Source organism: Xyrauchen texanus, chromosome 44 (genome assembly GCF_025860055.1).
Source record: "Xyrauchen texanus isolate HMW12.3.18 chromosome 44, RBS_HiC_50CHRs, whole genome shotgun sequence".
Lineage (NCBI taxonomy): Eukaryota > Metazoa > Chordata > Actinopteri > Cypriniformes > Catostomidae > Xyrauchen > Xyrauchen texanus.
The window spans coordinates 9,903,085-9,927,940 of record NC_068319.1 but is presented as its reverse complement, the minus strand read 5'-3'; the positions used below and the strand labels follow the sequence as shown (position 1 = coordinate 9,927,940).

At 35.4% G+C, this 24,856-nt stretch overlaps 2 protein-coding genes across 3 annotated transcripts; one reads left to right on the top strand and one right to left on the bottom strand.

Moving 5' to 3' along the window:
* Positions 1-387: 387 nt before the first annotated feature.
* Positions 388-3,399, bottom strand: LOC127636543 (rhomboid domain-containing protein 2-like). The gene is made up of 4 exons (XM_052117135.1): positions 3,119-3,399; positions 1,662-2,066; positions 1,258-1,408; positions 388-1,060 (listed from the first exon to the last, which is right to left on the bottom strand). The coding sequence occupies exons 1-4, from the start codon at positions 3,297-3,299 to the stop codon at positions 673-675; spliced, it is 1,125 nt and encodes a 374-aa protein (XP_051973095.1). The 5' UTR covers positions 3,300-3,399; the 3' UTR covers positions 388-672.
* A 1,480-nt stretch (positions 3,400-4,879) lies between these two features.
* LOC127636541 (adhesion G-protein coupled receptor G2-like) lies at positions 4,880-24,854 on the top strand. Of its 2 annotated transcripts, XM_052117133.1 has the most exons (33): positions 4,880-5,150; positions 6,471-6,568; positions 7,663-8,408; positions 8,488-8,563; positions 8,691-8,735; positions 8,828-8,895; positions 9,802-9,857; positions 10,201-10,219; positions 10,318-10,343; positions 10,777-10,907; positions 11,210-11,306; positions 11,431-11,498; positions 11,673-11,717; positions 11,850-11,914; positions 12,267-12,307; positions 12,438-12,480; positions 12,571-12,602; positions 12,695-12,819; positions 12,987-13,101; positions 13,303-13,532; positions 14,099-14,303; positions 15,210-15,366; positions 15,844-16,011; positions 18,710-18,832; positions 18,931-18,976; positions 19,079-19,182; positions 19,304-19,428; positions 19,679-19,953; positions 20,076-20,175; positions 21,750-22,033; positions 22,323-22,424; positions 22,952-23,101; positions 23,675-24,854. In XM_052117133.1, exons 1-33 carry the CDS (start codon positions 5,080-5,082, stop codon positions 23,776-23,778), a joined length of 4,140 nt encoding a protein of 1,379 aa, XP_051973093.1. In that variant the 5' UTR covers positions 4,880-5,079; the 3' UTR covers positions 23,779-24,854. The 2 variants fall into 2 exon arrangements, 1 of the variants encoding a protein (XP_051973093.1); XR_007969617.1 differs by lacking the exon at positions 23,675-24,854 and having other exon boundaries at positions 21,892-22,033; positions 22,952-23,098.
* Positions 24,855-24,856: the final 2 nt, after the last annotated feature.

Here is a 24,856-nt window from a genome sequence, read left to right as displayed (position 1 = left end):
ACACCGCCAAGATAACAAAGGAGTGGCTACGGGACTACTCTGTGAAAGTCCTTGAGTGGCCCAGCCAGAGCCCAGACCCAGAGATCTGCAAATGGCTGTGCATTTGGGAGAAACTGCCCAAAAATAGGTGTGCCAAGCTTGTAGCATCATACCCAAAAAGACTTGAGGCTGTAATTGGTGCCAAAGGTACTTCAACATAGTATTGAACAAAGGCTGTGAATACTTGTTTTTTTTTTTTTCATTTTTAATAAATTTACAAGGATTTCAAAAATTCTTTCACGTTGTCATTGTGGTGTATTGTTTGTAGACTTTTTAGGAAAATAATTATTTTAATCCATTTTGGAATAAGACTGTAACATAACAAAATGTGGAAAAAGTGAAGCCAGCTTCAAAGTATATTTGTCTGTACAAATCAAATTATTTAAATATAACAAGGCATTCATTTACACACGAAAAATATAATAGAAAAATTGTATTCCATTTATTAATTTTAAGGTACAAAAAGATATAAATGTTCTGTAGCAAGCCTAACAACTACGTAAAATGGAAGTACAAAAACAAATTACTGTTAAACGATGTCTATCAACCACTTTTTAGCACACATGGAGACATTTGTTCCTGGGAACAAGATATGAGGTATCTGAAACAAAATTGTTGGCACAAGGAATCAAATTAAGAGTATTCTGATGGAGTTGGGGGAAAGACTGGTACACCAGACTCTGAATGAGAGATTTGAGGTGTAAATGGAACTCCTGGCTGAGGTAGTTTACAGACCGGCTGCCCTGTCATGTTAAACGGAGGGCTTAAATGAGTCGTAGCATAAGGAGACATTGGCGTTGATGGGCTGCCAGTGTGATGGACAGGAAACTGATGATGACTGTGCCCATGAAGATGTCCATGACCAATGCCGATATTAGAGCTTCCAGTGAAAGGAGGGGGGAATGTGTAGTTTTGCTGGGGATATGTTGAGTGGGGCCAACCATTGAAAGTGTTGGGTTGACCAGTGGCGGCATTTACTGGGGCGTAGGCCTGGACAGGGTATGATCCTGGGGGAATGTCTCTGGAATTACAGATATTAAGATCAATCATTACAATATATCCCAAGAAACATACAAAAAAATGTCTATTTGTACTGAATACCACAGTTACTTAAACTTTTAAGCCATAAAACCCATGCCTCAGATTATAAACAATTTCCCATAATTTTTTATACTAGAATGTATTGTGCTAAACAGGTGCATTTCACTTGTTACTCACGTCAGGTCAAGGCGCTTTTTACACTCTTCTGCCGAGGCTGGGATGAACTGTACTCCAGGTATCTGCTTAAGCAAACGAAAGGGAAACCTCTTCTCTAAGACAGAGGCTCTAGGTTCTGACATATCTAACAATGAAAACCATCCCTTTCCATCTGAAGCAACGCACTAAGTTAAGGAACAGAGTTGGAGTTGAAATACATGATCAGCTGGTGTGGAGTTAAAAATACATACAACTTTGTTCTTTTAACTACATCATTTATCACCAATTGTATGAGTTTAGATCATAAAATTATCATCTTTAAAACCCAATCTTGCAGTATGAGGTAAATTAAAAAATTATTTGAATAGAAAAATCACACATTCCCCTTTAAATCATACTGTACATACGACCCGATTGAAGGATACATATTGTGCCTGTGATAATGGCAAGCACATTACAAATGAAGAAAGTGTCTGGGAAGAAGAGGGTTATAATTATCAAAAAAATCCAGGGCAGTGACGTAGTGGGCACATTAATGCCCATAAGATATGCCTTCTGCATAGCAGAACTGACGGTCACCCTTCCTAGTACGGACAGAGCCAATGGGATTAGCCCATTCACTGAGCTCCTATAGGACGGGGAGAACAGCAATGACTCCAGCAGCACATGCAGCAGTCCACTGATGGCTGACAGCAGCAGTAACTGGTAAAGGAATCGTACTGTTCCTACGCCTTTCTCCAGTCCAGTACAGGGATACAACATCACTATGGCACTTAGGACCAAACCGGTCATATTTTTGTGGTAGAGGCAATAGGTGAAGAGTTTGTAGACTGTGGAGAAAGAGGCCAAAGATGAAGCACAAGTTACACAAACATTCTACAAGTATGATGCAAACAGGTTATGCTATCCCTTAGGTGTCCTGAAAATGTCATTTCAAATACTGGCCAATTATAATTAACAGTGAGACCTGTTAACAGTCTATAACTTAAAGGGTAACTAAACACCTGCTCTGAGTCTGACTCCACCCACTAGAAATATTTGAAAATGCAGGAAAAGTGGGCAGACCCCGGCGGGGATAGAGGGAACGAACCGAGTGCGGGGCTGAGCAGTGGGGGGGGGGGGCACCTGAGACTCGTATTGACGGATTAATTGACAGCTGCTGTCAGACTCTATGTTATTATTATTCCTTGCACGGTCGCAAGACGACATGTACATGAATCTGGCGTGGTGAGCTGGAACCTGCTTACGTCAGCTGTCACCGCTTACGTCACGAAGTACCGCAACAGCCAATAGGAAAATTCAACTGCAGTAGCCACCGTTCAACCTGAAGAGGGCAGCACTCAGACGTTTTTACACCATATATTGTAGAATTAAAACACTTTATACACAAATGTCAAAACAATTACTTGAATCAATGACCAGTACTAATAAAGCCCCATGCTTACAGATCATTAACTAAAAAAAGTTGGTTTAGGGTTTAGTTACCCTTTAATCCTTAATCAGTACATTACAAAATGTGTTGGTTAAAGCTGTAATCGCATAAATAATAACTATTTCCAAACGGGGTTCCTCTCCCTGTCTTCAGGTAGTCCCGCCCCAACCTCACGCCATTGGTTGGGGTTTGGCAGAGAGCATTCTGATTGGCTAACACGCGCAGGCCACAATCAAATTCTTTTTTTATTAAAGCAGGGCTGTTTGTCACAGCTCCATTACTGATTTCTAAGGACAGTGAATCTGATATTGACAAGTGATATTTAAATATTATCCACCCAACAAACAAAAATAATGTTATGGGTAGTTGTATTTATTTACTTACTGCTTAGAGAACAACATAATCATATTTGAGGCGTTTTCGAACATATAAGTTATAAATAACTCTTACCATGGCCACCGAGGACATCACTGGACTCCAAACTAAAAAAGTTGTCAGAAATATCCGAGTAATATGTAAGGACAGAAAGAACGCAGGACAACACGATCACAACTGCTATCCCACATGTCACATCGAAATCCGGTGCCAGATCTGCAAACTTATGCTTCCAGTTTTTAAATGTGTTATGCATTTTCAGGGTGGAGACTGTGCATCATTTGCAAGACGTGTTTAAGGAAACAATCATTTGCAAAATATGCGAAGGTCGGAGCTAGCACTCGATTTGCTGCTTACTTCCGTGTTAGAGAAAAGGTTATTCAAGCGGGTAAAAAATACGCAACATTTGCGCAGTCATGATTACAATTTGCCCGCCTAATATGGGGTCATATTAATGCATTTGTAAATTAATTAGAACAGGGAGCCACTATAATAACAGTTAGTGAAACGTAGCCTTATAAAGGATAATTAAATTATAATCCTTTCTTTACTGTAGCCCACACAACATCTTTTATGTGGGTTGCAGAATACACACAGTCCTAAATTTGCAGTAGGTTTATATTTGACACTACAAGTAGATTCATCACAGTTTTGCTTCTGTGCGTAACCAAATGTGGTTATAGTTCAGATTAGGTTATGTTATGAGTCAATATTAGTGAAAGCTTTTGATGTTCTTTTTCCCACACATTAGAAACCCACTGTAATCTCTTTGCTTATGCAATAAATTGTGATATGAACAACTCATACCAACTTGTACCAATCTGTTATCTGTATAAGGAACAAAATATGTTGTGAAATCAATTAATGCATTTTTATCAAACAATTACTATATGGGACATTATTTCACCTGTTACATGTAGCAGCCAGTAATTCAAAATTCATTTTATGACTGGGATATCCTATTGCTTCTCTCATGAACTGCCTAGTCCTATAATCCAATATTGTGGCATTGGTTACAATCTTTAATTTTCTCACAGATTTGATAAAATTGTGGCCCTCCCAATGCAATGTATAAAAAGGGATTATTCCCTCCCCTGTAGGTCAAATGGTATTTGTAGTTGACAGGAAAAAGAAAAAGTCAATGGAGTATTATTAATGAAGGACACAGTATCACTGTTGAATTTGAAATGGATATATAATAGGGTTGAAACTGTTTAGAGGTGTTCTCCATGGAAACAAAGAGAATAGGTAAACAGCCAAAAACAAAACATGGGAGAGATGAGGTGAGGTCAGGTGCAAGGTAGCCGCAAACCCCACCCAATTAGTGCTTGAAAAGAAAGTATGATGCAGGTATGGGTGGAACGACTTGAGTTGATGTAAAATTACAAGTTTAGACAGTAGATTCAAAAGAAATAGAAGCTCCCAGTTAAAAGCAGATTTACCTGTTAGTCCATAGAGCAGATTCACAAGCTATGTGAAAACATATCACCAATTTAAAATGATGACTATGAACAAACTTAAATTTTAATCTATAAACAGTTTCTTGAAATACATTCCATAAAACCATATATGTCTCTTTAACTTAATGAACACTAAATTAAAATCCAGTTACGCTAGCTGTTGTCCAAGGCTCTACATTTAAGCCACAATGCTTTCCTTTGAATGTATAGACATTGAAAATTATAATTGAATTAGATTAAAGTTAACTTAAACACATATAAAAAATATAGCTTGTGCTTTGGAGGCAACATGTGATTTGTAGTCTGGGTGTGTTTGTTTTGGGTTGAGGTGGGTGAGGCACATTACTCAGCTTCACTGATACCGCCAATGCTGAATTGAATAACTGATTTCTCAAGACAGCCACACGTTAGGGCCTTATAAACATACAAAGAAAGCTTACTTCAAATTCCAATATTTCCTTAAGTTTGGGGGTTTCATAATTAAATAGGTTGGCTCCAGATATTCTGTTGACAAGAAAACAACGGGTTCCAAAATAGAATAATTTTTGTGTAAGTGAAGAATATCGCAGTAAGTCCATGGTTTGGCACGTTTGTACAGATCACGATGTGAAACACAACAGGAGGTCAACACACGGTCCATCCACAAGGTAAGTGGTGTATAATAAATTAAATACAAATTAATTGTGAGTGAACGAATACACTTTATTTATTTTGTGATAGAATTTTAGCCACATAATTCTTTATTGACTTTAGTATTTTAGAAGCGTGGTTTATGGACGGTTGCATGTTATTTACATTAGCCTATTGGGCTATTTATCGTTAATTACATTGATCGGTAGTTTAAATTTGTCTCAGCTGTGCGTCAGTATTGTGAATCATATTTGTTTTAGTAATATTTTTAAGGAATTTTTAAATCTAATTATGATGAATAATATATTCCATGTTAAACCACATGTAATAACAACATGTAATAACACAAGTTTTCTTGAAATCTTGGGAAGAATGATCTTGTAATATTATGGACATGTGAGGACTAGGTAATACAATATTTACATGACTGAATGTCCTTAGAAATAATGACATTCAGCACAATACTGTAAAACACACTGATACAATCCTAGAGGGTCAATTCTGATTAATTATGAAGATCTTTTGAATACATCGATCATTAGTCCATGCACTAAGTGATACATAAAGACAACATCTAAATATGATGGATATGGAAAGCATAAGTAAATTTAAATTTGAGGACATAAATATGTATTATGTTTTTAATTTCCTTTAAGGATTACATATATTCTACATGAAGAATGTTAAAAAGTTATATATGGCATAATTTTGTACTTTATGTGTGTGAATGTAAACCAAGTTTTTCTACATCCTGTAACCCTATTGCCTCATTCCTGATAACATTCCCTTTGCTTTATTGTACATAAATTGTGTATTTTGTGTCAGGTCTGTTGTATTTGTTAGAAATGCACACTCATTATGGATTCTCCACTAAAAACTTGCAGACAAATCTGGCAGAAGGCTAATCAAATGTTTGTAAAAGCTCTGTAGCTACATCTTTATGAAAAGATCAGTGCACTATGGGATTTGAAAATGTATTTACCAAACTTGCAGTAATAAAGTAACAGAATAAATTATGAATTGTGTTATGCCATAATATGGATGTATTGAAACCTCATGAATTAAAATGTGTGGCAAGTTCTGTTCTATTATGTGGAAGTTTAGTCATTGCCAGCTCATTGCCAGTTAAGGGTGTAACAATCACTATATGATACGTTTTAGAAATTTCTACATGGCAGAATATTTCATTCATCCCTCCCACCACACACTTTTTGAGAGATAATCATAACTTTTCAAAGACCCATGCCTATATGGAAGGTTAAACAGTTCCACTTCTGGAGGATTACCCTACTGCAGAGTTTAGTTACACACTGTAAGATTGTTTCTGTATGTTTCAGAGGGATGGAGACCAAACGCTTGGGCAGATGGAGCTTTGGACTTTGGAGACCATTGGATCATGTGTTTTTCCTGGTCCTGATCCTGCTATGCTGTCAAGGTGAGGTCTGACGCAGCTTGTTTAAGACACACCTGTGATCATTATGTAGTTCTGCTTAATATCAAGGATTGTCATCCTATTTGCCCATCTATTGTGCAGCAATACTGTATTAACTTACATATGGGATGAGATAGAACAAAGGTAGATTATGAAGATAAACTTCTATTTGCACAATGTAATACCAATGGCTTCTGTAATATCTAACACTTGGCCACTTGGCTTTATATTTTGTAATCTGTGCATTAAAACGTATACATCTTTTAGTTTGACTTAAGTGTCTAAAAGTGTCCCAAAACTTTATTAGAAACTTTATAATTTTTATATTTACACTTAGTTTAGACTATGCATGTGTGAGCGCATGTGCATGGAGTAGAAAAGTAGTATTGTGCCATGTTCTTTAGAGGGAGTGTATCAGAATCACTCAAAAGATGTGTCTGTAATCATCTTCAAACACAATAGCTAACTGAACTAACTTCATAAATATAGTTCAGATAACCTGCTGGACATGTTTTAGTCTGGCACAAAACAAAAGCCAATTCTTTGCTTTTTGATTCGATGAGTCAGTACTCTTGGCAGACAGACAGTGAGAAAGAGTGTATTTTAGAAGACCCAAGTGAAAAATATGATTGAAAAAAGTAAGTATAGAGTGATAATGGTTTGAAAGATGTAAGCAGGGATGGATTACTGACCGGGGCAATGGGGCCAGTGCCCAAGGGCCCTTGACTGACCGGGTGTGCCCTGGGCTTTAAGGCTGCGCAATCTAGTTTGGTGATCCCCCCCGCTTGAAAACCCATTTGGGCATGAACAATGAGGTGGAGATACATTTTGCAAGTCATAACCCGTCCCTGGATGTAAGAGCGTTTTTTATGCTCATGTTGCTCTCAATTAAATTTGGAATAATGTGTACCAATTAATTATTTACAATAATATCAGGAACATGCATCAATAAAGTAAACAGGGTAAAGTTTTATCGTAACATGCCAATCAATCAGATATGAATCAAATTATCTTGTTTTTTATTTTTTATGTGACGATGCATGTTTTAACAGTACATTATTTGATGATTTGTTTTTTTGTTTTCCTTATTACTACAGTACAGCCACTGAGCACAGCTAGCACTGTAACTGCATCTCCAAACACTACAGCACCTACAGGATCCACACAATTGACAACGACTAGACAAACTGCTACCACAATAAATTCACCTATAACCTCAGCAATATTAACAACAAGCGTTTTTACCACAATACCTGTTATAACAACAAATTTACCTACAACCTCAGCAACAACAAGCCTTTTTACCACACTACCTGTTACAACAACAAATGTACCTACAACCTCAGCAACAACAAGCCTTTTTACCACACTACCTGTTACAACAACAAATGTACCTACAACCTCAGCAACAACAAGCCTTTTTACCACGCTACCTATAACAACAACAAATGTACCTACAACCTCAGCAACAACAATCCTTTTTACCACGCTACCTATAACAACAACAAATGTACCTACAACCTCAGCAACAACAAGCCTTTTTACCACGCTACCTATAACAACAACAAATGTACCTACAACCTCAGCAACAACAAGCCTTTTTACCACGCTACCTATAACTACAACAACAACAACACCAACAACAACAACAATGGCAAGAACAACAGAAGCCCCAACCACATCATCACATACAAGCAATCCAACAACATCCATGACAGAACTACACACAACTGAAGGCACAACTCAATTTTTCCAAACTGTGGAAGCCACACCACACTTATCCACTGACATTACTTCATTTTCTGAAACAAATACAACATTCACAACATCTTCAGCAACTACAGTAAGTACTATAAAAACATATTTTTTATTATTAGCATAATATGTCTAATGAATGCATCCTTTTACAATTTCCTCTTCAGCCTGACCTATCATCTCCCTCCATTCTAACTAATACAACATCACTGATACCAACAACCATGCCGTTCACAGTAAATGGTAAGATATATATGTATAGATAGTTGTTATTATTTGCTCTATATCTGTGTGAGCCAAACTATAGTTTTTAATTTTGTATAAATCTGAAACCTGTTTCGCTATCTAATATTCAGTCATTCTTTTTTAGATTCAACGGACTTAAAATGCGATTATAATCAAAACTGTAATCAGGGTGAGTAATATAGCTTCAACCAGTATTGTGCCCAATTTGTCTGTAAATGGAAGCAAAACTTGAGTTTAACTGACTCTACTTGTCTTTCATAGCATTTTACTTCATGAATTTGTCAGTTGAGGTAAAAGACCTGGAAAGTGAGCTAAGTATCAGAATGGTGGTAAGCTCGGGAAAGATTTTCGCACATAACTTGTTATTTTAATATCCTCTTTTAATTGATGATGCTTTTGTAACCTAATATCTGCCATTGATACTCACTTTAACTGTTAATAATATGAAAATTAAAGGGATATTTCACCCTAAAATGAAAATGCTCTCACCATTTACTCACCTTCTTTCCTCTTCTGAACACAAATTAAGATTTTTAGAAGAATATTTCGGCTCTGTAGGTCCATACAATACAAGTAAATGGTGGAAAAGAACTTTGAAGGTCCAAAGGCAGCATAAAAGTAATCAATAAGACTTCAGTGGTTTAATCCATGTCTTCTGAATTGATATGATAAGTGTGTGTGAGAAACAGATTAAAAGTCCTTTTTTTACTATAACGCATTGTTTATGCATATCACCACCTTCTGGGCAGGAAGGAGAATTTATAGTAAAAAAGGACTTAAATATTGAACTGTTTCTCACCCACACCTATCATATCGCTTCTGAACACATGGATTTAAAATCTGGATTCTTATGGATTACTTTTATGCTGCCTTTATTTGCTTTTAGGACCTTCAAAGTTCCGGCCACCATTCAAAGGCATTGTATCATTTGTGTTCAGCAAAAAAATGAAATTCATACACATCTGGGATGGCATGAAGATGAGTAAATGATAAGAGAATTTTCATTTTTGGGTGGACTGAACCTTTAAAGTTGCTGTAAGTAATGTAAAAAGCCGTTCTATAGCTTCCACCAGAGTTAGTTATTGAATTAGACATGCCCCTTCTTTTCAAAACCCCACCTTAAAATCACTTACAGCACCTTTAGGGGTATTTTTTTTAAAAGGCCTATTGGTTAATATGTGAATGCTGTGCAGTTTGATGTATTATATTAAATCATCCACAATGTGCTTTTTCAGCTTGAAAAACTTTTCAGAAATAACATAGAGAGCTGTACACTAGATTCCACTACAAGGTATGGTACACTGTACTTTAAAACTGTAAATATAGATTATAATAAATATTCTAAGTCAAGACCTTTTGGACATATTGACGTACTTTGGGACAGGATAACATGTATAAATGTTATGCAATTTGTTTACTTTCTTCTTTGTATCTTTTTACTTTTTTTAAAGACAAAACAAACGAATGTATTATATCTTCTTGCCTCTTGTTGTGTACAAAGTTCTTTCAGTTGCCATTATTTTCTTGAATTCACAAAAGGATAGGCTAATTCCATTGTCAGCTGGGTTTTCTGTGCTTTGAAATGTGTTAATAAATGAACCTTTTCTTCTGTCCACTTGCAATGCGTTGACAAGGAACACAAGCCTGCTTGAAGTAAGTGCAGACAATTGCTAGTGAAAGGAGTAAAAACAGTTTTTTCGTGAGATTTCATATAAAAAAAATAATATTTGTTTTTGTTTTTTCAATTTTAGGCCATGGAGGTCAAATGTCAAGTTAAGTTAGTATCAAATTCTGCTCCCTTCCATTATAAAAAATGTTGTTTGTTATTTTGGTAACACTTTACAATAAGGTTCAATTCGTTAATATTAGATAATGCATTAGGTATCATAAACAAACATTGCACAGCATTTATTAATCTTCGTTAATGCTAGTTAATAAAATATAATTGTTCATTTTTAGTTCATAGTGCATTAACTAATGTTTAAGATTAACAAATGCTGTAACACAAATTTTTAGTGTTAATTCATGTTAACTAATGTTGTAACAAATGTTAACAAATGAAACCTTATTGTAAAGTGTTATTTTCTTTTTCTTTAAAGAAATGTTGAAAACTACTAGAAAAGAAAGTTTTGTTGAGACAAACTTTGAATAGATAGATAGATAGATAGATATAAACACATTCACATTATCTGTATGATGCACTCTCACAGCAATATAGAATGTACTGCTCTTTTGAAGCTGAGTGAACCTGCCCGTATTTGCTGTATTAGAGAAACTGTAATGAAGACAGACTACAAATTGTTCATCAATGTAACTGTGGTGGGAGAAATCGAAAGAGTGGGTGAGTAAAATACCTTTTTCCTTTCATTTCTCTTCTATAGAACTGTTTAAAATTTAATCAAGCAGTAGATGGAATGATCTCAGTTCATGTCTTTAATGTTCATAATGGCCTTTACTTTGTTATTATATAGAATAAAAGCTATATTTCTCTTCGACTTTGTGGGCTGTTTCCTTTATAAAACTATTTATGTGAGCCGCAATATCCACCAGATATAGTATGATTTATTTTTTAAATGTGTGTTTATACAAAATTGTGCTATTTTAATAAACGTATTTGAGAGGGTTGGTTATGTTTTTGGACAGGTGTATGCAATGTGAAACAGATCCCAACTGGACCATATATTATAAATGATCTGCCATTAAATCTTGAAGACGTGTGTAATTCAAAGATTTACGAATTGTAAGTGGAAGTAAAATTGTAAAAGGAGTATTTTGTATGAAATTAAAGGCAAAATTACTATTTCATTTTCACATAGCTTATTTCTGTCTCATCTCATTTCTTGCAAATTTATTTAATTTTGTAGTCAGCACGGTGCAAATGCGATTATTCTGCTGGATACTGGTGATCGGGAGAACTGTACTCTTAGCCCACGTAAGGCTTTGTTTGTCCTGTTTCATAAACATTTGTGTTTTATCACTAGCCATTAAATTAAACAAGCTTTCCACGAATATGTAAGATTCAAGATTTCATTGCTCATTAAACTTTATTAAACTGTTTGTTCTGTGTGTTCTGATTTCTATACTTTTCTACTTGTTTTCCCTAAAGCACCACTAAGCAGGTGTTTTTGTACTTCGTACTGCAGTAGCTCAGGTAAGACGAGCTTACATATAATGGAGAGTCTTTTGCAAATGCACAATATTAACATCCAAAAATAGAAATGCATTTGAAGGACAAATCCTTAACTCAAAAGCTAAATATTTACATTTCTTCCTCTATTTTTAGATTACTATTTCAGTGTTAACATTGATGTGAGCACTGAAGTGACCATCGCTATCATCGAAGCCTCTGTAAGTTACATGTCTAGAATAGAAGTCAGATGGCTGAATGTAACTGTGAATTCAGTTAAGAATTATATCCAAAATAACCAGCGTGTTCTCATTAGTATTGACTGATTTATTCATACATTGTGTAGTTGTACTACACATACACCCTTTACACTTGAATAGACATTGATATATACAATATAAATGTATAGACGGCCTCTAAAATGTAAATATCTTAGCTGTTAAATATGTTGATATTGTACATTTATGGTCTGTAAAAACATGTGCACTTTAAGTCGGAATACTTACGAAACTAGTGAGGTCAGTAAAATGACATCTGTTGATCTTTATATTGCCTTTGCTTTCTTTTTTTCAGATTCAACAGTTGCTGAATAACCCTTCATGCAACAGCACATTGTATGTTTGACTGATTTGTTGTATTTTTATGCTTTAAAATATAAATTTAACAATAAACCACTAAAAAGATAATGCTGTACAAATGTGTTTTTACAAATATTAACACTTCATTTTCTCGCCTTCATTATAGATTTGTTTGTATGGTTATCAAAACGCTTATAAGTCAGTATAGGGTAAGATATTTTGATGTCAGTCAGAGTAAAATGATTTTGGGTGATAGACTGCATGCAAATCTCCTAATTTTTGCAATTTGAATTCTGCAGGACTCGCAAGTGATTTGTTCGCCAGGGAAAGGGTACGTCCTTTCATCCCAGCATTACGGTTGTCAACTGGGGCAGTTGCCAAGTTTGTTGCTGTGTGGTTAATGGACTGTTTCTTCCTCAATAGGCTACAAAATTGTAACATTATAGTGAAGCTAAACACAACCATCAACTTGTGTGACGTTCAGATGGCTTTCAAGGCCTTCATTAATCCAGAATACCCAGTGAACATCAGAAATATAACCAGAGTTGGTGAGTGTCATGCGTAAGCAGTCATAACATATAATGGTAAAATATACGACTTTCTTTTATAAAGTCCATTATAAATCTTAGTTATAGAGTTTATGTATCTGATTTATACACACAGATGTGTTTGTACCTAAATATTGTATATCTGACATTGTTCTGTTCATTTTCAGCCATGTGCTCTGCGAACAATTCTTTGGAAGAAAATGTCACTTTGGTGTATCCCTTGAGTACAAATTTAAGTTCTGCTGACTTCTGCATGATGGAAAACAGATGGGATGGTTACTGGTTAGTAGAGCTTAAGCTATATTTATACATACTATACAGTATAAAAATATATGTAAGTGGCCTGAAAACACACAGTATATCATATGTATGTGTCCGCATGTATTAAGTATATTCATTCAGAAAAATTGAAAACACACATGTATGTAATGTTTATCCATTTTTATTAGCAGCAGTTTTATCATTTTTGTATTCCTTTTACAGCTCACAGGGATTTGTTGTCTTTCCTCTGCTTGAACCTTGTAATTCATCCATGCTCATGACCCCAACCCCCCCATCATTCACAATTACATACTACATGGAACAGTCAACTTCTGTGACACCCTCTGTGAATGTAACACTCTCTAACACCACCACCATGAACACTACAGTCTTCACAACAGTGTCACTTAAGAACCAATCTTCTCCGTCACCTGCTAATGTCACAATCATAGGTGAATAAACACAACTGGGATATTGTAAGGCAAACATGTGCGGGTCACAATGTACTTATTATGTATTACTTATATACAGTATGTGTTTTTGCATTGTACGTACATTTAAATTACCTACATTTAATAACATATGTAGTTACACTGTTAACCTTACCCCTAACCCAACTAAACCCTAAACCTACCTGTACCTCAACCTCAGTAGAAGCAAATTTGAATCTTGTGAACATTCTGTAGAACAACATGTCATTTCAAAATAAGTACATTGTATTGTATGTATTTTAATGTTAGTACATAGTAGTTAAAGACATCTAATATAAAGTGGGACCATACTTTTTTGAGAATGAGATTTCTATACATTACAGTAATGAGAATTGGTGGCGGAACGTTCTTAACTGTCATGAAAACAATGTCATAATGTAAAGATTGTTCAAAGAAAGGCTTAACTTTCTTTAAAATAGAATTAATTTTCGTATGAAATATGACCCAGACATGTTGTTTAATAGCCTCTCTAATGAAAATGAAAGTTTTTATCTTTTCCTCTCCACTTTGTTTTGTGTCGACAACAGCATCAATGATGGATGCTGATCAATTGTTGACAATGTCTGCAAATGCCTCAGCTTTAAACGGCACTCAGGTGGAAATTATCATATCGCAGCTCGAGTCACTACTCTCTGGACCAAATGCCAGCCTGGCTCTGGGAAACACTTCCGTTAAGATTGTCAGCAACCTCCTTGATGTTCCTGCAGCTGTTATAACTCCTTTCTCCAAGAGGTGAGCTGAAAAGGTCCTGCAGAAAGGCATCCCCTTCACAACATATCTAAGAAAAGCAAGATTGTCCTATATATACAGTACTGTGCATAAGTCTTAGGCACATTAGATGTTTAAAAAAAACATTTGTCTTAAGGTGGTTATTTATATCTTAAGCTTTAATGCGTCAATAGGAAATATACATTTTAGACTTCCAAACGTTGCTTTTGCAAATAGAATCCAATCAAATAGAAGAACAGGGAGCCCTGCAACAGATGGCATGGCCCCCACAGAGCCCCCCACTGAACATTGAGTCAGTCTGCGATTACTTGAAGACACAGAAGCATTTGGATCATCATATCTACCAACAACCAAGAAAAACTCCCCTAACTCTAAAATGTCCAGGTTTATCTAGGAAAATTGGTGCTGTTTTTAAGGCAAAGGTGGTCCACCAAATAGTGATTTAATTTGTTTTACATTTACTTGTCTTTGTATGCCGTTATTTGATAAATGAAAACTTTGAATGGCATTATTTTTTAAGAAATCCTCACTATGCAACATTTTTCACAAGTGCCTAAAGCTTTTGCACTGTACTGTATATTGGCATACAGTGACCTCAAAACACTTAAAATGCATGGATGTCTGCATTATATAACAAAATATTGAACCAAGTTGCATTTATTTTAAAGAAAGATAGCACAACCACAGTTTTAAAGCAAAATCTTTGTGACTTAAGTATTCAAAGTTTTGGGGTCCAGTGTATTTGCATATAATACTAATAGTTAAATCTTACAATGATTAACCTAGAAAGTACATTTACCCAAACTATTATCACTCTCTCTTGAGCTATAGGCATTGCGCATTAATAGACAAAATATTGGCTAATATAAACACACAAGAAACCTCATGCTGTTTACCTCTGGTTACTAGAGCCATTGGCATTGTGGACACAGTGGGTCTTAAACTGGTTGTGCCGAAAGAAAGTATTAAAATACTTTCTCCATCTCTGGCTCTGGCAGTGAAGAAAGTTGATGGGGCCAACTTTGAAGAGACCTCCATCTCTATAACTGAACCATTCAACCTACAGGTAACTTCTCTATCTCACAAGTAGATCCATACTAACTCTGCTCACATTTTCACATTTTCTGTGTTGATTGTGGGGAAAAGTCTGCTAAATGGATTTGTAAATGATGTGTTACATGGAGCTGAGATTCTTACACCTTGCTGAAAAGCATTATTAAATTATTTTGCTGAAAATATTCAAATTTTTCACTTTTTTTTAATCAACATGTCTTCAAAAACTTCAGCATGCAATTATAATAAGGAAATGGAAATAAACAGTGTAAAATTTGGAAAATAATGAAATTGCTGAATTCTGTAGAATTCTGCAGATGCAGATTCTGTGCAAGCGTACACGTAATGACTATTTATAATGAAACAGTAGTTGTTTTGAATAAAAAAGGCATGTTTTTTTATATGAAATTATAATAAATGTTGCTTGAGTAAAAGTTTGTCAGTAGACTGCAATGTACCTAATTTGGTTATGCTATGTTTAATACTATAGATCCATAGGGAATTCTCTCAGCAAAAATATTTTGAGGGTCAGGTCCGGTCTACTCCTCTGGGCTCGATTACTCTCCCAGCCTCCCTGACACAGAACCTAACCCCACAAGAGCAGCAGCTTGTATCCAGAGTCCAGTTCAACTATTACCAAAAGAGTACCTTCTTCCAGGTCAATGCCCCTCCTTCTGATATATAGAGTGATTCTTTAGCTGTAACCATTAGTTTGATTTGCATTAATGGGATTGTTCACCCAAAATTAATAATTTTGTCATCATTTGTCACACCCTCATGTTGTTCCAAACTTGCATGACTTTCTTGCTTCTGTGGAACACAAAAGGAGATGTTAGGTAGAATGTTAGCCTTACACATTCATTGTATGGTAAAAACTGGTGACTGAGGCTAACATTCTGCCTAACATTTCCTTTTGTGTTCCATGGAAGAAAGAAAGTCATAGGGACAGTGGCATCTCTGGCTCATTATTTCTGGTGGGGCTCAAACAATCACTCAACCCAACATATCAGGGGTTGTGTTAACCAGAATTTCTCCATCACACACTGATTTCTGAAACACTGACAGATAATTCCAAATGCTGTCCATCATTTTGAAAGACACAAAAGGAACACATTTTTTTTTTTAAACTAGTGCATCAGTTTTGACTTCACTCTCTCTCACACACACTCCCACTGTGTCCATACGCCCTGTTTATTCCATAGTATTAAGATGCGTTAAAGCTGCGTTCACACTGCCAGCGACTTTGTCACTGCAGGTCGCCAGTGGCTGACGGTGTGGACATTCCCACTACTGGTTGCCTAGTAACGTTTATAAATGACATTCACGGATGTCATTCCATTGCTGTTGAAAGCAAATCGCTTTTCTTGCTGTCATAAATGTAACACATCTTCAAAACAAATAATTTAATAGTTAATTTTACAGACTATTTGATTATTTAAACCTACTTGGAATCCCTGCGATCTCAGATACACCTTTCCATGCAGTATTTTTCTTAAAAATGTCCTTGTACGTGGGAAGAGACATATCATAGAGCACTGGAAAATTGCTAACAGCAAGAATTAGCCTTTCATCCATCTTTCCGTTACTGCAGGAGCTGAGAGAGAGAGAAGGATCACGTGAGTTCTCCTGTCTTCTCTCCTATTGGCTGTCGCTTCCGTAAGTCGCTCTTCATTTGAATAAAGTTGAACTTGTCTCAACTTTGTCGCGTTGCTGGACACCCCCACATCTAGTCGCCAATTGTCGTGACAGCTCGTGTCGCCGGAAGTAACGGTGCTCTCGTTGAAAATGAATGGGATGGTGTCGCTGTCTCACGCGATGTCCCTGGCAGTGTGTACGCAGCTTAAGATGCATAAGAACAGGGGCCATTTACATTTACACCTAGTAATATGTGTCTATTTTGAATTGCGTTTGGATTTCAAGGAGAGGGTCACTGTTTTAATGACTGCATACATCAGTCATTACGGCAGTGTGCTAATTCATGTTAATACAGCGCAAAAAATATAATAGCAAAAAGAAGGCATTAAAAATGGCACATCATTTCTGCCAACACTTACATTTAATATAAGTGTAAATATTACGTTTAGAGCAGAATTGTCAGTTATTTTAGTGGAGTTCCTGTAACTGAGCTTCAGAGATGTGTGTGTTTCTCATCTGTGACTCTTTATGTTAAAAGTTTAAAAAACTTGTTTTAGCACAGCGGTTGATTGACAGGTAGAACTTTCACCCAAGAATTCCTTGGTTTCACCATCTTCAAGCATTAGAACTAAAAAAATTTACTTTTGTGCATATGCCATTATAATGGATGCTAATCTCCTGAATGTAGCCCTAGTACTTATTAAATAAAAAAGGATGACGGATAAAAATGTATTATGACGGAAATTTTACAACTCAATCCATCAGTGATGAATAAAGATTTTTTTAGCACAACTTCTGAACATGAAGCTACGCACCAGCATCCATAATAATTTATATCTCGGTACAAAACACCACTAAAACGTACACATCCATGTCAAAAAGCTCAAGTGACTGTGAAAGCAAACCAGATATAGGTTCATCAAAGGCTGTGCTTATTATCTCAAATAATTGCATGAACTGCATTACTGAGCTAATCTAAAAAAATGACATACACTTCATTAAAATGATGAGTGGTGTGCTTTAACTAATCCAACCATCAACACATTAGAATAAAATTAGCTTTTAAAACTTACCAGTGAATTCCACTATGCAGGTCTGCACTCAAGAGCTGTAAATTCTGACACATATGGTGGGGCGAAGCTCCTAATGCCCCTAATGCCCCTAATGTTGAGACCCACTGCATAGGTGTTTGGAATAATAAATTATGTAAATGATGACAGAATTTACATTTTTGGTTGATTTTTCCCTTTAAGATGGCTAGTCATGCATTGTGTCTCAGAGCAACTTATTTTAGAGTTTCAAATTAATATTTTATTGTTGCTGTCATTCTTTTTTTTGCATTCATATTTTTAAAAAGCCTTTGAAGCCTTTAAATATCTTCTGAAGTTAGCTTTTGAGTAGTATTTTTTAAGGATCTTTTATTTGTATTTTTCCTTATTTCCTCTTCTTTTTAAATTATTATTAAATATATAAATGCTTTTATTTTCAGTCTTGTTTTTTATTGTTTTTATTTGTTTAATATTGTTTATGTTTATTTTCTAAAAAGTTTTTAGAATTTTATTGCACTTAATTAAAATGATTATTTTTAGTATTAGAATTCGAAATAGTATTACTATTTTCATTATTAGCATTTTTATTATTATTATTTTTAACATTAATAATAGTATTATTATAAGCATCTATGAACTCTCTTTTATTATTTTATTTTTATTTCTCTGTAGGACAAAGCACTTGGTAAACGTATACTAAACAGCGGGATTCTAAGTACCAGTGTAGGTAATGTGAACATCTCGGGTCTACAGAAGCTGGTGGTGATAACCCTGAAGAACACAGAGCCCATTCCGGTCAATAGAAATTCTTTTTGAATTTATCAAATATTTAACAAATGCAATACAATGTTGTTTTCTTGTCTTACTATATTTATGTATTTCTCCCTCAACAGGCTAACTATGTAGCTTCCTGTGCATTCTGGGACTTTGACTTAAATGGTATTTGTGTTTTAAATTTCTTTTTTTTTTTTTACCACAGACTCCATTTCTGTTTTATTTGTTTGTATTTGTGCATTCTAACCCTCAGTTATCTGTTCGCAGATGGCTCTGGTGGATGGCGTTCTCAAGGGTGCCATGTGATTAACTCATCTTCTGAAGAAACGCAGTGTGGTTGTAATCACCTTACCAGCTTTGGCATTCTGCTTGTAAGTTTACAGCCCAAAATTATTCCTTTTCTAGACCTAATCCTGACATATCCATGTTTATTATGACATTTAGTTTCTTTTGGATGTTATAATTGATGTTTGGATAAATTTTACTTTACAGGACATTTCCAAGACCGATCCCCCAAGTGCCTTGCATCAGTTAATCCTGACATACATTACATTTATCGGCTGTGGCATTTCGTCTATTTTCCTGTCTTTCACCCTGCTCACTTATCTGGCCTTTGGGTATGAATCCCTCTGACCAGTTAAATTGCCTTACCTTTTAACTTACTTTTTAATTGACCTCAGCAATTCAACTCATTTTCATATTTATTAGGATAGTATAATATTATTATTTCATATAGCATAATTATAGCATAACTAGCATAAATGTCTAATGCATTGACATTTAGACATTTCAAGTGCAACTTAAGTGTCCAAAGACTTTTGGGGCCAATGTATGTTTGGTATCTGTTTTTTATTTATCTCTATATAGTAAACTCCGAAAAGACATCCCATCTAAGATCCTTATTCATCTGTGTTTGGCCTTGCTGCTGCTAAACCTGGTGTTCCTGTTGGATGCGTGGCTGGCTCTGTACTCTGAAGATGTTAAAGGCCTTTGTATCTCAACTGCCTTCTTCCTGCATTACTTCCTCCTGGCATCCTTCACCTGGATGGCACTGGAGGCCGTCCATATGTACCTGGCCCTTGTTAAGGTGTTCAACACCTACATCTCCCACTTGATGATCAAGATGGGACTTGCTGGTTGGGGTATGCGGCTGATCTGTTACAGCACTTGTTGTTTTCACTTGTTGCTGAGTCTTTTGGGTACATATTGTTTTCTTTTTATGTTTTTAAGTCTGATGAGCTCATAATGTTTTGTTTCTTTAAAGGCATTCCACTCATTGTAGTCATAATCGTCATTGCCATTAACAAAGACAACTATGGCCTTTTGTCATACGGGAGGTTTCCGAACGGAGCGACAGATGATTTGTAAGTAATAAGGTTGTATAATATAAATGTATATTCATTTTAACTGACCAAAAATATTCTAAGAATAATAATTATTCTGCTCTAAATCAAAGCACATAAGGAATAATATATTTAAAGACCCCATGAAATGGCTTGATGACCACTGTTTTCTTTCGTTTTGATGTTTTTCCTATTGAAACTGGAAATTGAAAGGCCTTTTTCCTTTTTTAAATGGCCAATTGGTGTAAGTTTACATCACAGCCATTAACCCTTTCACACATGACTTTTTCCTGTACTGACGGATTCACCCGCTTGAGTTCTTTAAGTCACACTGTAATTAAAAAATATCACCTTACACTTCACAGCAGATGCACTGGAGGGCATATCATATATTATTCAACATATCATTTTTAGATGTTTATAATGATTGATTATGATAGATAAGATGCGATCACGAACTACACTCACTTAGCACTTTATTAGGAACACCTGTACACCTACTTACTTAGTGCAGTGCATAAAATCATGCAGATACAGGGTCAGGAGCTTCAGTTAATGTTCACATCAACCATCAGAAAGTTGAAAAGATGTGACCTCAGTGATTTCAACCGTGGCATGATTGTTGGTGCCAGATGGGCTGGTTAGAGTATTTATGTAACTGCTGATCTCCTGGGATTTTCATGCACAACAGTCTCTAGAGTTTACTCAAAATGCTGCCAAAAACAAAATCCAGTGAGTGGCAGTTCTGTGGACGGAAAAGCCTTGTTGATGAGAGAGGTCAACAGAGAATTGCCAGACTGGTTGGAGCTGACAGAAAGGCTACGGTAACTCAGATAACCACTCTGTACAATTGTAGTGAGCAGAATAGCATCTCAGAATACACAACATGTCGAACATTGAGGCAGATGGGCTACAACAGCAGAAGACTACGTTGGACACTTTATTAGAATCATCGTGTTCCTAATAAAGTGCTCAGTGAATGTAGTTTATAAATATTTTGTTTGATGCCAGAAAACATGGTCTCATCGCTGCATCAAAACAGTCAGCTCTGATGGTAACAGCTTTAATCTTTTATTTCGTGATTATCGTTGTGACTATCTGAGCACATGGTTCATTAATACAACTGAATCAACTGGTAAACAGCAGCATAAATGCGGATTGCCACGGTTTGATCGTTCAGCTCTGATACCAGCCTAGAATAATCACACTAGTTTGAACGTACGTGCGAAAGGGTTAACCAGGATTTTCTACTTGCTATTGCTGGTGAAAGGCAGGTGGAAGAGGAGGGACATTCTCATTCCTGAGAGCATTTGATTGGACAAAAGTTTGTACATGCCACTGAGTGCAAGAATGAGTTAATTTTAGAAAGAAAGAAAAATAAGGTTAATTGTATATCTGTTAAAAGTTTTTTTTTCAACTTTTAGAATTACACTAACATACAGATGACATTAAAGCAAACAGACATGGACTAAAAGCCACAAAATCAAATTGTTTACATTCTTTCATGTAAAAATGAAACCCTACTGCTTCTTTCTTAGCATTTGGAGAGCATCTTTGAAACAACTGAATATTTTATATTCTTTCTCCCCACACAGTTGCTGGATAAAAAACGACATTGCCTTTTACGTCTCCGTGGTGGCGTACTTCTGTCTTGTCTTCCTGCTGAATTTGATAATGTTTATTGTGGTGATGATCCAGCTGTGCCGCATTAAGAGGCAGAATTCTCACAATCTGCAGAATCGCACTGGTTGGCAGGAGATGCGCAGTGTATGTGGACTCACCGTGCTTCTGGGTCTCACCTGGGGCTTCGCTTTCTTCGCCTGGGGCCCTGTTAACCTGGCCTTCATGTACCTGTTTGCCATTTTTAACACTTTACAAGGTATGTCCCGATCTGAATACATGCCCTATACCATTCTTGTAAACATATTGAGGTCAAAATTACCATATTTACTCTAAGCCAAATTTGTGACATTGTTGAGATATCTTCTAAAATGCTAGACGTTATTAATTTTCAGTTGCTGCTTTAATTGGTTTCATGTTATGCAGACACTGTCACAAATGCTTTGTTGATTCAATCATATTACCAGATGACACACGTCTGGGCTTATTGTTTTTATCATTCTGTGCTGTTGGAATGTTGACCTTAGAATGTGCCTATTCCCTCACAGGATTCTTTATCTTTGTGTTCCACTGTGCCATGAAAGAGAATGTCAGACGACAATGGAGAACATACCTGTGTTGTGGTAGACTGAGATTGGCAGAGAACTCAGGTACAAGATTTTGTATGATCATGTGTGTGTATACGACTGATTTAAAAATAAATATTATTTCATTTTAAAAGTATTTATTTATCTGCATTACATCTTACCAGGATTGTTATAGTGTAAATATAAAATAAAAATATATATTATTTTTCCTTTAAATATAGTTATTTTTGTGTAAGTTTTAATTTCATTGGGGTTTTTTTTTCAGTGTTTTCTAGTTTCGGTTTTCTGTTTTTATTTTAGTTGTATTATTTGAGGGAAGTTAACTGTTATATGTTTAACGGCATTACATTTCCCATCGCCTTTGTTAGCTCACCGCAATCTAGTAGCATTTTATATTTAATGAGGTGGGTTGTAAAATTGTATTTTATTTCAGATTGTTTTGGAGTCATGAAAAAGTATTTATTACTTTATTTTCAGTTTTTACAATCATTTTAGTGTTACATTTTTTTTTAGTTTTGGTTTTAGTTTCAATTTTTTTATTTACATTTTGAATACAATAATCACACTGCACCTTACTTTGTTTTATGCAGAATGGAGTCGCACAGCATCTCAGAAGAATAAAAAAGCCACTGTGAAAAGGAAGTCTCCGCTGCGTTCATCACATTCGGCTCGGTCCAATAATTCTAGCTCCTCTTTCCTGAACAATGACAGCGTGGCGTGTGACATGCCAGTGGGCATCAGTAAGTATTACCTGCTAATAGTATAGCTTCACTTAATAGCTGTGTGTTAATCAGCAGTGTATTTGGCTGCATACAGTTATTCCCTGAAATTCCAATTTGAAACAGCAGGTGATGTGATCCAATCTTTAACTTTCACAATTTCCTCTCACACATTTTCTGCTTCACTCTTTCTGTTTTATTCAGACGCTTACTTTTCTCTCTTCCTAAATTTTTTTTTTTCTCTCTTCAAATTATTTTTTCTCTTCAAAATGTTTTTTTTTTTCTCTCCAAAAATGTGGTTTTCCTCTCTTCAAAAAAATGTTTTCTCTTTCTTCAAAGTTTTTTTTCTCTCTTCAAAAATATGCATGCGGTACCAACCTTGGCCACCAGGTGCCACTATCAGTAAAAACTACTCACATCACATTTAATGTAAAACAAAATATGTAATTATTATTATTAATATGTATTATTTATTATTATATCAAATTGTGATTTAATCTGCATCTGAGATACTACATTTGATAGGTTCTATTACAACAGAGGTGGAAAATTGCATTGATGTGCATTGAGTTGTTTGTCTGCCTTTGATTTTAGGCAACCCAATAGACAAAAGGACAATAACAGCATCTGAAGAGCACAGCTCAGATGTGGTATTGAATGAGATCAACGACCAGTACCGGAATCAAAGATCATACTGAATGAACTGATCATAACCACAATTACTCCTACTGTATCTGTCCAGGTGTATTCATGAGTGTGTTGTTAAGTGTGTATGATGTATTTTCTAATAAGACTATGTTTCAATTGTATTTCCTTAAAGTATTGACAGTTGTACTATATATGAAACAGTAAAGATATTAATTATTGAAGCACTTTAATCAAAGCAATTAAAAACCTTTTAAACCAATAATAAAACCAAGGCAAAAAAAGCAGAACATATAGGATGGTTTAGGGATGATCCAATAGCTTTCAGTGAATAATTAGCATTGGCTTATTGTGAATATAATGATTTGCTTAAATGCTATTGTTCAGTGAAATTTTATATACATATCTATTAGTCTGTGATACTTGAGTTATGTTCTCATGTAGATTATATTTTTGTATTTTCATAGCTTTTAAAAAGAGTAATTTACAATGATATATTACAACAACAACAAAGTTTTGAAGTGTCTGGTTGGTCTTACGGTTTATTTCCAGATTTTCAATTTTATACAAGCACACACACACACACTTTTTTGAATGTCCGATTAATAACGTGAACCATATTTTTGACAAAAGTCAATAGTCTTTACGATGCCAGATTGGCAGTAGGTCTTTTACGGTCCATCTTTACAATTCATTGGTTTATCATACAATTTTATTCATCTGTATGTCCACATCATATTCATATCTTCAACATGATAGAGCAGGCTGGCTTGATCTACACATTAAGAATCCCCTTTCAGACCTAATGAATTATAGAAGAGAAAGTTGGAGGTAAGCAGCTATTTATATACATCCATAGCACTGAGATTGTCAGGACAATATGAATATACTCCTCCCGAACGTTTGTTTGGAACATTTAAGACAAAACACATTCCTCTAAATCCAGTGAGGAATTCCAAACTTTTTAGGCAAGATCAACATTGTCCACTTTGTCAGGCCACTTGTGCTTCTTGCCCGAGCTGAAGTGTTTGATTGCCATTATAGGCCCAGAGTTCAATATTAAACCTCAAATAGTCTTGTGCGCTAATAGTAGGATCATTCTAGATTTTTTTTACAGCATCTTGTCAGGCA

Coding starts and splice junctions, on each gene's coding strand:
- LOC127636543 (XM_052117135.1), bottom strand. CDS start 3,299: ATGCATAACACATTTAAAAACTGGAAGCATAAGTTTGCAGATCTGGCA. Junction 2,067..3,118: donor TGATGTCCTCGGTGGCCATG/GTAAGAGTTATT, acceptor CTTTCTCCACAG/TCTACAAACTCTTCACCTAT. Junction 1,409..1,661: donor CATTATCACAGGCACAATAT/GTATCCTTCAAT, acceptor GCGTTGCTTCAG/ATGGAAAGGGATGGTTTTCA.
- LOC127636541 (XM_052117133.1), top strand. CDS start 5,080: ATGGTTTGGCACGTTTGTACAGATCACGATGTGAAACACAACAGGAGG. Junction 12,308..12,437: donor CCTTCATGCAACAGCACATT/GTATGTTTGACT, acceptor CCTTCATTATAG/ATTTGTTTGTATGGTTATCA. Junction 16,012..18,709: donor AAAAGAGTACCTTCTTCCAG/GTCAATGCCCCT, acceptor ATTTCTCTGTAG/GACAAAGCACTTGGTAAACG.